General features: G+C 42.8%; 1 protein-coding gene across 1 annotated transcript; it reads left to right on the top strand.

Annotated features, from left to right (window-relative positions):
• Positions 1 to 4288: 4288 nt before the first annotated feature.
• Positions 4289 to 15753, top strand: lhfpl2b (LHFPL tetraspan subfamily member 2b). Its single transcript, XM_028413713.1, has 4 exons — positions 4289 to 4444; positions 5345 to 5435; positions 13299 to 13980; positions 14363 to 15753. Exons 3-4 carry the CDS (start codon positions 13569 to 13571, stop codon positions 14617 to 14619), a joined length of 669 nt encoding a protein of 222 aa, XP_028269514.1. The 5' UTR covers positions 4289 to 4444; positions 5345 to 5435; positions 13299 to 13568; the 3' UTR covers positions 14620 to 15753.
• The last annotated feature ends 23 nt before the right edge of the window (positions 15754 to 15776 follow it).

Below are 15776 nucleotides of genomic sequence, written 5' to 3'. Positions count from 1 at the left end.
TGGAATTGTGGGCCACAGAAAGACGGGGTGAGAGACACTGAGTGAGTGAGAGAGATCGAGAGAGAGCACTCTCTGACCTAATCACTGTGGTAGGCTTGTTTCTTATCTCACTTGTGTTGCATAACTGTTAAAGTGCCATCTGGTTTTGCCAGGTTTCAGTTTTGACTTTTTTTTTTTTACATTTACTAAACAAAAAGTAGCTGATAAAATAAACCCTATGCAGTACTACATTTAGACTCAAGAGGGCGAGATAGTACTTTTTCTTTTTCAGCAGTGACTGACTGTCAGAGAATAACCCAGGACAAAGTATTGGGCACCCGACCCGATTTATCAATTTAAAACAGAATGTTATTTTAAGGTTGTTGCGGCTGTAAACCTGTCAGGTCATTTAAGCTTAAGGTGTCAAAGCACTTTATCCCCATCATCAAAAGACTAAATAAGAGAATTCTTATGAACATTGAAGATATTCCCAAGATATGACCCATTGATGCATTACTAATGACAAGCCCCTTATTAGTCTGATGAACTGGAAAATTTTGGAGGAAGGACCTGGTGGAAAAATGAATAAATATGCTCATAATTAAATTTAAAAATCACAAATTAAATAGGAAATTAAATATGAGAGCAAAAAGAATCTCATTTTATAAATTGTCAAATAACTAGATTTTGTTTGACTCTGTTTACAGTGTGTGATTTTAAGACATGTGATTATCACGATTAGTAAGATACAGATATGGCACAAATGTGTTTTGTGAGGTGACACAGATGTTTGACCTTTGACCCCAAATTCTTGTGTCTAAGCAAACACAGAGATAAGAATATTTGTTTAAGATATCATGCTCACAAGAACGAAATCTACAGACACAGGGGGTCCCTGCTAAAACAGCATAAAAGCCAGGACAGCTGGCTGAAATCATGGCACCTTCTTGTGCATTTTCTTTTTTATCTCCTATACTTTGAATATTTTAGTGTATTCACTGTGGACACCAGCACTCTGCAGAGCATACAGGCTCATCTTTTCTATGCATAGCTACAGTACATGCTGCACAGGTGGCTATAAATGTTGTGATGTACAATAAAGACTGGCTGGTTTGAACACAGCAGCTTGTAGTTCACTGTAATAAAGCAGCGGCACAGCTTTTCATTACCTTCTTCTCTTGAAAGAAGACCTTGTAGAAGTGTATTCTATAGAAGATTTACAGTAACTTATCTTTCAACCACCGCTCCCTCTAATCTCGCCGTAAAGTGTCGCAGAATGACTGCAGAAAACTGAACAGCTGCTGCAGCCAGAACTTCATGAAAGAGTCACACGAGTGAACAAAATGAGGATTTGTATATAATGCATGAATATCCTGATCCTGCGTAAATGACATGAAACAACTAAAGGTACTGCTGAAACCATTGCTGTGTTTCGTTTTGTTTGTTAGCAACCGCAGACGTGTCATCCAAACACAATTCATGAAATCACCAAGAGTTGTGTTTATTTTGGCAAAGTGCAGTAAAACCGTGTTTGTGTTATGCTAGTTAGGTACAAATCCCTAATGTGATTTAATAGGAATGTGTCAGGAGGTGCTGCAGCATTTCACTTCAGACCTGGTGTCTGCAGGTTGATTCATTTGATGAGATTAGTGGAAGAGAAGAGCTTTGTTTGATAAATAAAAATTAGGTAAGCAAAGAGGCTAAATGTTTACAAAGTACGTCAAAGTTGCCATTTCAGATGATCTAGTTTGGGCGTTTGGCTGTGAGTCAGACACAACCTAATTATCCATCATATTGACAATGTGCTTTTTGGCCTCAGCAGAGACATGAGAGCATTTTCTTCCTTACAGAGCCACGGCCCGCTCTCTCTGCTGTGTTTCATTGTCCAGTGTCTTGTGTCACCTCTATGTCATACTTTATTTCTGTCTGTACTTCTAACCTCAAACTGTGCACTGCTGGGAAACTCTTGCAAAACAAAACTGGGCATGATGCATGCTGCTTTTTCTGAGTAAATGCCAGGTCTCTTACCACGCTGTCGCCTGCTGCATGTTTACCTCAACTGAGGAATTTTAACCCCTTAATTAACTAAATTCTTTCTTCCAGTCTGTAGATGGAGCTCTTTGTCACCATGGTTATTTCTGTTCTCCTCTTTTATACCCATGATGCCTGTACATGTTGACTTGGGTTTAACCATGACGCATAGACACAAGTATGTTTGTGTTGCTTAGTTTAAAGCCACACAGAGTCAGGATCTTAACAACAAATTCTGACATGCTGTAGTTTTAGAACCAGTTTAACTGCAAATTAAAAGCCCTGCTGCAACATACACAATTATAGCGACCCTTATTTTCACACACATTGAAATCTGTTAACTCATGCACCAGAATGGCATCATCAAACCCCCCACGGCCTCTAACCATCAAACCCAAGCATCTCTCCCAGTGTCTCTAAAGCCATGTCTGCTGTTCCCATGGAGCTGCCCTGCAGCTATGAGCATCTTCCTGCCTCTGAGGCCGCAGCAGCACTGTCGCGACCGCAATTCTCTATTTACAGACCGCTCTGCCTCCCACAGTGTTCTCACCAGGACGACACATACACACACACACAGACAGCGCTGGTGTGGAAAGAGGAAGTCCCGAAGGCAGGGCAGACCAAATGACACAGTGGCTCAGCTTCCAGTGCAGAATAGAGGCACCGTGTGAGCGAGGAGACAAACTGTGGAGTAGGTCTGAGGCTGTGAAGAATGTCAGGAGGGCGCCGTGAAGGGCTGCACTTCACAAACTCCCACTGCTGCAGCAGCAACCCAGAGAGGAAATGAAGGCTGGTGTTAACAAGCTGGGAAGAGCAGTTCCTGGGATTATTTTGAGGGTTTCGTGTATTGCTCGTCCACAATAACAGCAGGCAGGAGGAATGCAGTCAGTGCTAACGTCTGGAAGAGTTGTACACAAGATAACTTAGATTATTGCAGGAATACTGTCCTGTATATAAAAATATTTGTGCAGTTTTATACATCCACATGTCATAATAGCTAGAAAACACATCTAAACATTTAAACAGCAAGGAAATACTAGTGTCTGGCTGCTTTTATTCTCTGACCAGCTGCATTAACTAAGACATGCCTATTAGATTTTGATATTTTCGGATTTGAATTGATATCAAGGTTAAGCTAAACAAAATAAAACCATGAAGATGTTTTTCCAAATCTGTCCTCTGATATCTGTTTAGACTCCAAGCAACAACAGTACAAAGCCTGCATGAATGGACTTCCTGAAGTAGTCTATCACCATCATCGCTGACAGGCTGCACAGTCTGAAAACATGCAGCTGGGGCCCACTGTCAGTCACCGCTCTCCCCCCTGTGGTGTATTTTCCCTCCCTAAAATTTTCATATGGCCCCAGAGTGACAGTCTTGCCCGAGTTGCCACAGATCCACATACCACAGAGTGATACGTGTGGGTTGTATCTTGGGGAGGAGACACAGCATGCTGCTGCTGCTGATGATGATGATGATTTCAAATCTTTTCTGGAACTTTTTTTTTGTTAGCAAGTTGTAAACATGGATGAGCTGCAGTTTCATGATGTACAGTTAGAGATGAAAGAACACCCAGAGTCTTTGAGCTGGCAAGAAAGGTGTGTGGTCTGCTGTTCAAGTGAAATGCAAAAACTTTGCATCGTTGCAGGGAGCTCTACAGCTATGTGAGACAATCAAGACAATTCAGTACATGAAGCTGACAAAAGCAGAAATCCTCCACTGCCATCTTCCCCAAGATGGAGGGCCTCAGCTGCCTGCAGGTCCAAGGTTCACTGCAGAAGTATTTTATATGTTGGTCCAGAACTTTCTTTATCACCAGAGGTTATTGATTTATTGGGTTGATTTTTAGTTATTGATATTCCTTCCTGTTTTTTTCCCATGTCTTAGTGTTGTGTTTGTGTGTCCAGATGTATTGTGTGCCAATCATGATGCAAAACAAATCTACCTACATATATAAATAAAAATAATCTGAACTAAATCTAAAAGTGTTCAACTCCATGACTGTAATGAGATTACATTGCAAACATTCATACATGCCAGTTTATGGTACGTTCTGATTAATGCAGCACAAGAGGAAGTTGTTGAACTTTTGAATTTTAACAGCCTAAAAAAGGTGTTTAGTGGAGATCAGTCATCATCATCATCATCTTCCACATCACTTCTGCACAACTTCTTTCTCTCTGTACCAAACAGGAGTGGGGGATGGGTGGAGAAAGAGGTGAAGGAGGAGGAGTGGAGAAAGGATGACGTCAGACGGCAGTGGGATGGCTTTTTGTGTGAGGAAAGCGTCCTGAAGAAAAAGGAGACACACTCAGTGAATGAGTGAGTGTTGTGGAAAGCTGGACCGCTACCGGGAAAAGAAAGAAAGAGCGAAGAAGAGCGTGTTAAAGCGAATTTCTCGTCCTGTGCGTCTGCGAAGTCTCCACAGTTCCGCGTAAGTAGAAAACAATAAAACAGGTTCGGCTGCTGCGGCTGAATGAAGCAGTTGGTTTACAGCTGAGCGCAGACACAGTGACAGAAATCCTACTGAGCTCAATGTTCTCTGTCAGCAGCTCCTTCCTGACCAGAACTGATTCATACTGGTAGCTGTTACTGAGGAGTTAAACTTTGCATGCTTCTTCATCACCTGAAGGCTGACATTTTAACCCTTTGGAGTCTGTTTATAGTGTAGCTGTTGCTTGAGATTCACCATGTGAGTTCAGTGTTGGAGAAATTACCTCCAGAAAAGTTTCTTTTTTTAATCTGTCCTTCATGTATGTTAACACTCCTCCTCCTCCTCACCCCCACCTCTTTCCACCACCACCTCATGTCCTTGAATTGCTGGGTGGAGGTCCATCTAAGTGCGAGCCACCCATGGAGCTCTGTGCCTGATACACACTGTGCTGTGAGGGGAAGTGGTACTACATTATAAACTAAACAAAACCTGGAACATCTGCAGTGTTTATTCAAGCCGAGTTCAAGGACAAGAAACTGCTGTCTAACCATGAGAGGAGGAAACAGCGCTGATTAAAAAACACGCTTACAGTAACACATCAACCAAATCCAGGAACTGTTACAGGCTGCAGTTAGAGTGTGTGTTTTAAAGCGATTGCTTTCACCTGCTTTATTTTCCTAGAATTATTTTTGACAAGCTCAAACTTGTCTGTGGATGGAGCAATGTCAGGGCAGAGGAGCTCTTTCACAACCAGTGCCTCCTCTGAGTGAATCTGGCTGTCAGATTGATCTGTTCAGATTTTATAGCTAACAGTAATGACAGCTTCTGAAGAGTGTGACTATTTTTGAATTTTAACACTGTGAGTTTTTAATTCTTATTATTGGATTCTTTGCATTCTAGGAGGCCACTGCTCTTCACTGACATCCACTGCACAGCTGGATCCTCTGAACGCTCGGCCAGTTTACTTTGTGAATGCACTGGTCATTAGTAGGTGAGTCATCTGTGAGGTTTTTTTTGTATGCTCTTACCCCATTACCTTCAGGTCAAAATATAAAGTTACATTAAACAGGCATTACACTTTAAATGACTCTTTTTCTGAAACAAGCTTCTCTGCTATTTTCTTGGCTGTTGTGATGGCCAGTCCCACCCCTTTCCAAAGACCATTACAACCTGTCCTGGTTGTTGTTTTCACAATTTTATGTGTTCCCTGCAGGTTAGGGCTGCTCCGGGTTCTGCTCATTATTTCTGCCTCAAGTGTGCTGGTGGGGGAGAGACACAGGGGGGAGACAGGGAGGGAGGGAGGGAGGGACATAAATTTGAGAAACGTGTTGCTAGATGCAAAAGCATGCACCCTGCAAATGTAGGATGGCGTTTTGTATTGTTTTCCAGGAAACTTCAAAACAACAACTTTAGTCATAGGTAGGCAACATACTGTCAATCACATCTGTGCAAAGCAATGAGGGTTTTTTTTCCCACAATCCCTGTTAAAAGGGGACAGTCTGTTCTTAAGGCAAACAAAAAGTAACAGTTTTTGTGTACATCAATCATCTTTTCAGGAACAAGCTGGAGGAGCAGGAGTGTAGAAGGAGCAGAGCGAGGACATGTCATGAGTGCCTTTGTGTCAGTGAAATGTGAGGGTCACTGAGGGGCTTTGTGCGTCAGAATCCACGGGGGCCACTGCAGAGTCAGCGTGGGGAATGAGGGGCCGGGGTGTTGCACAGATTGAATAGGTTAGGGGCCACATCGACCTGTCTTTGAGAATGAAGGAGTGAGTTCTGGGCCAACGGTGGCATGTCTTTGAGAGCTAAAGAGTGAGTGGGGGGTGATGGAGGAGTGGGGGCTGGTGTCGGTGTGTCTTTGTGCAGCCTTTGTTGAGTTGAGTCTCTCCAGATGAAGAGGGCTGATTTTATTCAGGCTTTTTTTTTGGCAATCCAACACACACAAATGAGAAGGGCTGATACTTTTCTCTGGGGAAGTCATGCGTTTTGATGCAATCGCAGCCTGGATGAGTGAGCACAGGCTGGCACCTTTCACAGTTTATGAGTGTGTATTTGTTTTTGTGTTTGTGTGTCAGTGAAGTGGGCTCCTTTGTTTTGGTGTACTGCTGGAGGTCTTCTCACTGTTGACTTGTTGTTGACATTTTTTCGGGCCTCTCATTGTCATTGAAACCTCGGGGGCCACTGCTTGTATATGAACTGTTTCCTCACTCTCTGAGAAAAATGTTTAACGTCTCTTTTATAGTTTGAATGGTTTTATTGTGTTTAATCGGGCTCTGCAGTATAAATCTAACTAACCCTGATGATGGCCATCACTCACTGGCTGATGTTATGAGACACTAGATGTGGTAAATGCCTATCCATGGGAAACATTTTCCCCTCTTTCATTTGCTGTTTATGGAGGGCAACAAAAGCACAGCTCACATGGTTATGGTTAGCCAGAGAGAGTTGTTGAAGAGAGAAGCTCTTGTTTCATAATATCTGAGCTGATTGGGGAAGTTTCTTGTAAACCATTGAAACATCTTTGTGTCTCTTTGTGTCTACATTTTTTCCCTCTTTGTCTCAGTTGTAATCTGAAGCACACTGTGAAAGCAGGTGGATGTTTGTGTCCCCGAGGCCATAGGATTAGCAAGGTTTAGCAAAAGGGACCCATCATGAAAAACTCATTAGTTCTCTGCTCTCTTTGTTTGTTTGGAAGGCTTTGTCGTCTCTACACCTCTTGATGGTAGAGTCAGTTTGGGTTTCAAAAGTTTTCCTTCAGGCGAAGAAACCTTGGTGTTAACGTGTTTTCGTTCACCAGATAAAAATGAGCAGTGATGAGAGTTTATGAGTCAACACTGCAGGGCACAAGTGTCTCTGCTCTGGGTGGTGTTCTGGCTTGTCCGTGCTCAGCCCTCACAGAGCAGCTCAACCTCTTCACTAAAACTGAAGTGTAGATTTCTACGTAAATAATTAGGAAAATAGTGAACTAGGAACAAGACTTTGAAGTTTGCCTTGTGACATGTTTATCGTTGCTAAAGTGTCTGACTGATACCAGTTGCAGATAGATAAAAAAATCTGTTGTTGATAATGTTTTGAGCACGAGATAAGCCTGAGAAATAGTTGCCAAAATGATGGTGTCATTGTTGATTGAACAGAAGTTGGCAACAAGTACCTAGCAAATAATATCAGCTAAGCAATATATTGTTTTGGCTTTGATATTGACTAATGGATATATCATGTATCAGATAATGGGGCCAATATATTTTACTTCAGTTGTAAGTTTGCAATGTGTGCTACTTTATGCATCAATGGCACAATGTTCACATATCTGCAAGCATTTTTTTCCATTGCAATTACCTGTACATTAATTATTAGGAAATTGAGATTTTCAGGGTGCAGTGCTGCCCCTGTGTGTGGGTGGTGTTTGCTCCGTATTGAGGCTGCACCGCCTCATTCTGCCTCATTTCACCGAGAGCTCGGCTGCTTGCATTCTTTTATAAAAGAGGGATACGTTTGGTCCTGCCCTGCTCTCACTGCTATCACACTAGTTTCATATTTCATGTTTTCTGTTTCCTGATTCTTGGAAACTCCGAAGGAAATGAGACCCTCATCAGTGGCCTGTGATTTCCTGCTGTCCACATCTTGTTTGAGTAGCTGTGTAGCCCTGAAAATGGTGAACCAGCCTTTTTTTATGTGGTTTTTGGTTGGAGGGACTTCCTCCGGGCTGCCTGGTCCAGATGCATGACCAGACCAGAGTGAGTGCAGCAGCTTATGGGGAACAGATTGCCTTGGTTTGAGGTTTCTGGTTCATGATCTGTGAGTTAAGAAAAATTACCTAATGAAGTCCTTTCTGCCCTGATCCACTGGGAGGTCATCTGATATGTGTCTAAACAGAGAAACAAAAGCATTTTTAATTTTTGATTCATGTCCATGAATGGACTTGTTTCTTGCAAACTATTAGCAGCTGTGTCTAACCTCGTCTTTACAAAACAATCTGGGTCAACTATGTTTCAGATCTCTGAGCCACCCACCTTCAGTCCTCGTTCACTTTCCCTCGTCAGAGCGGTCTGCAGTGCCCAGCACTCATTACCTCAGCACCTTGGCATGCTCCCAGCACTGTTGCTGATATCTCAGACCAATTACTCTAGATTTACTCCTCTAACTAACGGCCAACTGACTGACCCACATATGCCTCGTATCGGCTGCTTTTGTCTGGCGCCCTGACTCAAACTGAAGTTTCGGTTCATTAGTTGAAAATTTATTGGGCATGCAGACTGCTCGGCCAACAGGTTTTTACGCCAAAAGCTGTAGTCCACATGGCTGGCTCTTGGCCCACGGACTGTTTTTTGTAAATACCATGAGAGAAAGTTTGTCTCTTAACAGCAAGAGACTGTTCATGTTGGCTCGCCGAATGAAGGATTGGAAAACTGTGTGTAAGTTGGCTTCAGGCCCTCACTACATGCATGTAATCCTGTGTGGCAGGCTTGGTTTCTGTCAGGACAATGCGGGATGAAAGGGGTCCAGATCAGATGTAGAACCACATTGCTGCTGACTCACTTTCATCTTGGAGCGTATCAGCTGCAGCATCAGTCAAACTCAGCATCATGGAGGATTTATGAAAGAGGCACAAGACTCTATGATCCATCAGCGTTGGTGATGATACATATCTATGACAGTGACTCCACATGCACACGGAGAGCTGCAGTAACAAAGATCTGACAGTTTGAAGATACACATCTATCAAAAGCAACTGGGAGGCAGAGACCTCTCACCCACAGTGCCATGAATCCCGGGTTATGAATAAGTCATAATTCTGACTGTCTGATGTGCCGTGAAGTGTAAAATACTCCTTTCTCAGCGCTCACATAAACACACAGAAAATCTTGACCTTGCTAAGGAAGTGCTGCTCAAGCACTTTTCCCAGAAATCTGTTCAACAAGCAGCAAACAAGCGGAAAGTATTAATCAGATTCAGGATGTAGTGACCTTTCTGCTCGCTCAACAACAATGCAGCACGTCCACAGTATGCAGCGCAAGCAATCAACTGCAAACACATGCAATCTGATGCAGACTTTTGTCACCTTTAGCAAGTAGACTTGATATTTGTTTTTTAAAAAACTTTAGTTTAGTAGCACTTTTATCATGGTGTGCACATGTTCTGTGTAAATACACTACTCCACCAGTGATTTAAAAAAAAAAAGTACCTTCAAACCAGCAGAGAGATAATTTAAGTTCACGCTAACACTATCCAGAACTCTGTCACTGAACCAAGGTTAAAACAAGGTCGCAGCTGTCTCTGAACTCTCAATGCATAGTCTCAGATATATTATCCAAGGGGCAAGATGGAGAGCGCAGAGTTAGCTCTTTAGCCGTGCACACACCTTGGGCCTGTTGCAGCATCAGGGGAAGCTGAGGATTGGAGGACTGGTCCTTCTGCAGGCACATCAAGCAGATACAGTTTGGTTGTTGGATGATTTTTAGACACAAACACTAGTTGCTCATGTGTCCATGCTTCATTCTCTGCCTGGACATCGCTCCTTCTCCTGTATTTCATGTTGAACTGTGGGCAAACTGACTCCTCAGCCATCTGGTGGTATACACAATGGTATGGTCTGTGGCTAGTGAACACCTTTCTCTATTCTTCGTGTGCAGTTTTAATTAAGATTTTTAGGCTTACTTTATTACATTTAAAAATAGCTTTTTTTTAAAATATTAATATAATTATTTAGAAAACTGAGAAACACTCCACTACATGTGCAAAAACATATCCAGATCTTAGTGACTCTTAGAAAACCATGATGATGTATGTAAGCATAGAGCTTTTGTCGAGGCAAAAAATAAAGATTCTGAAGAGACTCTGAAATGATCACTGAAAAGCCACAGTTTGTAACAAGCATCTGCATGGGGAGAATCACACCAACAGGTCTGACACAGCTCTCAGTTGTTCTGCACCCAGCAGGAGGCGGTTACATCTTTTATATCTTAAAAGCTTCCTTCAACTCCTTCAACTTCCACCAGGCATAATGTGAGACATTGTGGCTGCAGACAATAACCCTCTATGCGTGTGATGCAGGTGCAGTTCTTCTGTATCTATCACATACATGTCCGGTCAGATTAGCTCTAACAAGGCAGTATTACAAACACAAATGATATGATTCAGTATTTTCCCAGCACAATTTGCTGTAAGAGCTGAGTGAGCTCTCACTGGGTGCCTGCTAAAGGTATGTTTAGGCTCCATCTCTGTAGTTTAAAGCAGCAGAGCTGCTAATTTGTGGGCATTGTAGTCTTAACAGACTGCACTTGGATAGACTGTAATCAAACAGAAGACCCCACAGAGAAACTACAAAACTGCAGCCTGGGTGGCTGACGACAAAAAAAGTAAACTTGCACACTTGATAGATTTCACATATACACACGTTTCTGCAGCGTACACGTAGCTATAAATAGAGCTCAAATGATGGCTGTGTGGCAAGCAGGGTTAAGTGAGTACTGTTGTGTGAAACCATTGTAACTACCACAGAATGGAAACTGTGATAACAATAAGGAGAGCCGTAGTGTGTGAAGAGGCCTGGAATAAACTCAAGGACCAGAATAGAATGGGGCACTCTTCAAACTGTCCTCCACCACATAAACACACATTAAATACCTGATTATATTGTACTCTGTAGTCTTTTCCATTAAAGCCACAGTTCCCTGAAAGAAGAGTGCTTCTTCAGACTTTATACTTTCTGCAGGAACCAGTGTAACGTTCGATTTTTAGAAGATATCCTGACAGATGATGCGTGACTACAGCTCAAGGCCTTCGCTCCGACACTAACTCTTCCTGTTTATTCCTGCCACTTCCGTTTTGGTTAATTAACCAAAGACATCGTTGCAGGCTCCCGATCCTTCTACTGCAGCGTCACCCAGCTGGGCTCAGCACTCTTGTGTTTATCTTCAACCTGGGTAATTATATGTAGACAGTGCATTTTGGCTGAGGTTTTGTGTAATCTCTAATTAGAACACAAAAAATGTTGAATGAGAATGAAGACATTTTACCCTGAAACCCTTGGAGAGAAGGAATGAGATGATAACATTTATGTTTAGTCACAGATAGACATCACTGTCATATCAAAGCAAACCTAAATAAGAAGAAAAATGTGTACCCTTAAATGCATCCATGACTGAGTCCTGCTGAACTGTATCACCCCTGCATCTGGAGTGTTTCCAATCTGAGACCTGCTCCTCAGATGTTGTCATGCTTGTGACTTTGTTTTTATGACCTACTTCTTCTGGTTACTACTCAACTCCAACTTTAGATGAATCACTTTTTAGCTGTATGAGATAATGCTCCTGTTTTGTATCCTGGGAAATGCCTCAAATGTTTTGTCTTAGCATGACTCTGATCTTATCAGACAACATACAGTCAGTGTTCATTCCACCTAACTGTGGTTGAAGGATTCAACGTCTTGAATCCAACGTCATGAATCAAGGCCCACTTATTCCCCTCAGTCCATCACAGTGACTTACAGATCTTAATTAATGTTTTTGTGCCAACCAATCAAATGACACATTGGGTAAGAATTAGAGCAAGTAACATAAGAGCAGTCCTCTTTAATCAGTTAAACAAACTCCCTTTCTGTTTATGTAAATGTTGTGACTATAAATCCCGATTTATCTTCTCACAGACTTGGAGAAACTTTGTCTACTTTATAGTTTGGTTAATGTTCCCAGATTTTTATTTATTTATTTATTTGCACATAAGAGGTGGATTGAACTGAGTTCAGAGCTGAATAATTACATTTACTCTGGGTCTCGCTGTCAGCTGTTTGAAGTTACCACGTCTTTAAAGCAGTAGGAAAGCATGGAATGACCTGTCTCCAGAACCAGCACTGCACATGTCTGTGTGATCTGCTCAGTCATTCTCAGCATGTATGTTTGTCCTCTCTGAAGTTTGATTGACCACAGCTTTTAATGGTCTAAATGCTACATTCAAAGTAAGAGTATCATGAGATCCGGTGCTAGCTTGTTAGCATTCTAACCTTTCTGACTGCAATGAGATCCTCCAAGAAGACAGTAAAGACACACAGGCAGAGTTTAAACCAGACCCCACATATTTTCCTGTGTGTATCATAATGCTGGGTGATGACATCAGAGGACTTCTCAGAAACCTCCATCCTGCCATGAGACCTCCGCTGCGTCGAGGCCAGTGTGGTCACAGCAGCCCAATCATAACATAGCAACAGTATCACAACCGCTTTGATTTAGGACTGACTCAGATGTACATTGATACACCCATACAGAATGAAATCATCTGTTATGAGTTATCGTTGTAATTATGCTTTTATTACTGTTGATTAGGGAACAAAGACATTTTTGCTAGTTTTTTTGCACACTATAATTTTTACAGTGAACTTGATAACCTTGTTGATCTTGTGTCTGCAGTGAGAATCTGGCTTGTTTAAAGCCAAAGGTCAAAAGTGGTACACTATAACAGAGTCTGTGCTGAGCTCTGTTCACAGCTGCTTCATGATGCTGATGGAATTAAACGCACAGAGGTCTCATAAACACATTATGATAGTGTAAACTATCATGACATCAGAAGTTGTTTATATGTGTGTGAGTCACCATGACTGGTCCTGGGGACATCTGGAAGTGTTGCTCATGATACACTCACAGCTGGCTGATAGTAAATCTGAAGTAGCGCTCTGTGGGAAGAGTGAGGATGGGTCTGTTTGATGACAAACTGGACATCCTGTGGGCCATCTAGCAAATATGATGGGGCTCACTGAGTCAGACTGGAGGGGAAATCATTTGCTGATACGGTGTCATTCTCCCTCCCTCCTCTATGTGTGTGTGTCTATATCTGACTTCAGTGTGTCTCTGCTCCTTCCGTAGGTTTCCAGCTCAGGAATTACCATGACAACAGGAAGCTTCTTCAGTGCCTTCTAGCTGTCTGGGATGACCAGAGTCAAAGAGGAAGAGGGGAACGCAAAGAAGAAGGGAAAACATCTGTTCTGAGAGGATAAGATCAGCAGCACATCTAGATCTGAACAGGAACCACACTCAAACTTTCTCTTTGTCAGAGAGGAATATAAACTCCCTAACAGCACTGCTCTGTCAGTTGGAACTTCTTCTTTAGCATCAGCTTTAACCTAAGCTACCACCATGTGCCGCGTCATAGTAACATGCCGCTCCATGCTCTGGACCCTGCTCAGCATCGTGGTCGCCTTTGCTGAGCTCATCGCCTTCATGAGTCCTGATTGGTTGCTGGGATTCCCTCGGTCAGACTCCAGTGTGAACGGGGAAGGCGTGGACTCCAGCATGTACCGGCCATCTCTCGGCCTCTACAGCCGCTGCCTCCGCATTGGGAGCCGGGGAATCGGGGTGAGCTGTGGTCCCTATGCGGGCACATTTGGAGAAGTTGCCAGTGGCTTCTGGCAGGCAGCCATGTTGTTTTTGGCAGCGGGGACGTTGGTGCTCGGGTGTGTGGCCTGTATCTCTGTCTTCAGCCTGTGTTTTCAGAGCATCCTGAAGAAGAGCGTGTTCAACATCTGTGGGCTGCTGCAGGCTATAGCAGGTGTGTGTTGACACAGTCTGGGTCCTTCTGACTGCTATATTATTATGTGTGACATCATTACTTAATTAATAGTAAGGCATTAGTGTTAGTGCCGGGGTCATAAGACTCTTCCATGTTGGAATGTTTTTGTTTTCTGTAAACAATGGGCCGCTGCAGTTTTGTTTAAGTAGTCTTAGTGACATCACTGTTGGAGGGAGGTGGGGAAGGGATCAAATGGGCTTTTGGGGCTTTTCCTCTCATCACAAATCAAGTCCCTGTCAGCTGTAAAATAGATGTTATCTTTAGCCGGGTTGAGTCACCATGTTCCCACCTGCACTGTGATTTGATTCAGCTGTATACGTGACTAAACCCCTCTCTGTCTCACTGTCTGCTCTCCCCCCAGGCCTTCTGTTGATGGTGGGCCTCATGCTGTACCCTGCCGGTTGGGGTTCAGAGAAAGTGATCAGCTACTGCGGCCCCGAGGCCTCGCCCTTCAGGCCAGCCATGTGCTCGCTTGGCTGGGCGTTCTACGCGGCGATAGGAGGGACGCTGACGACCTTTCTGTGTTCCATTTTGTCTGCACAGGCTGAGATCGCTACCTCCAGCGATAAGGTGCAGGAGGAGATCGAGGAGGGGAAGAGTCTGATCTGTTTGCTCTGAAAACCTCAAGAAAAAAATTCTAATACCTTTGGCGTGGGCATCTCAGCAAAGGGAGGACAGACGTTTCTCTGGGGGGTTTTCTGTCATGATGGCTCGGATAACACCAGCAGGTTGTTGAAAAGACAGAAGACCTGTTTTTAAACTGTTGCTGAGGCCTGCACTAGTTCCTAATAATACACACAGACAGGAAAAAAAAACTGCTTTTTATATCTACAGTTTCAAGTTGAACTGTCGAAAGGCCTCTGGATCAACAGCGGACAAATGAACAGTTACTTATTCAGTGTTTTTTGAAGATATTGTTTATTTTTGTATGAATTGTTGCCTTTAACAAACCACTATACCGTAATAGGAGAGGATTAGTTAGAGAAACAGATAGTGGGAATGTCATTAGTGTTAACACAGACAGTTTTGTGACATTATTGTTCATCTGCAAACTACAGATTGGCCTTTACAGCTTGTATATGTTCACAGCAGGACAATAAGACTCTTTTTTAAGACGTGCCACTGAAGGGATTGTTCACTTCAAAGGGAGTTCCTCCTGTCAAACTGATTGTTCATGGGTCCATTGCAGCTTTATAACTGGTAGAAAGTGTGTGTGCAGAGAAAACACTTGCCAGATGTTTCACACGTGTGTTTCCATGAGGAGGATGTGCGCTCACAGTGAGGTGACGCAGGATACACCATAACACAGAGGTCCAAAATGGTGGAATGTCGTCTTTTTTTGCTACTTTTGGAGTATTTTCTTTCGCCGATAGCACCTACTTTTATGTTTTGCACTTCCATGTCATATTGCTGCATTTGTTTTTTTCCTTCATCCATACGTCACTGTCAGTGTTACCATTCATGTGCTTTTATTCTTTGTAGATGATGAGATGTGCAATAATTCCACTATAGTGTTGTTTGCCGTGAGACTGAAAGTGAAAGCATGATATTGGATTTGCATCAAACAAAGCATTTCTAGTCTAATCTGCCTGTGCTTAAATTAATATATATTGACTGTCTGCTATTTTTGTTACATTAACAAAAGAGTAACAGCGTTCTGTATGACGCTACATGTATGAGAGGTTGATATGTGTGAGCAGAGATAGTCTGTACTCAAAAATAAAACCAGGCTTTTCTTGCCTTTAAAATCTGCACCTTGTGCTGTAACCTAGTGC

This window comes from Parambassis ranga, chromosome 9 (genome assembly GCF_900634625.1).
Source record: "Parambassis ranga chromosome 9, fParRan2.1, whole genome shotgun sequence".
Classification (NCBI taxonomy): Eukaryota; Metazoa; Chordata; class Actinopteri; family Ambassidae; genus Parambassis; species Parambassis ranga.
Note: the sequence above shows the minus strand (reverse complement) of the source record. Positions and strands in the feature narration are given on the sequence as shown.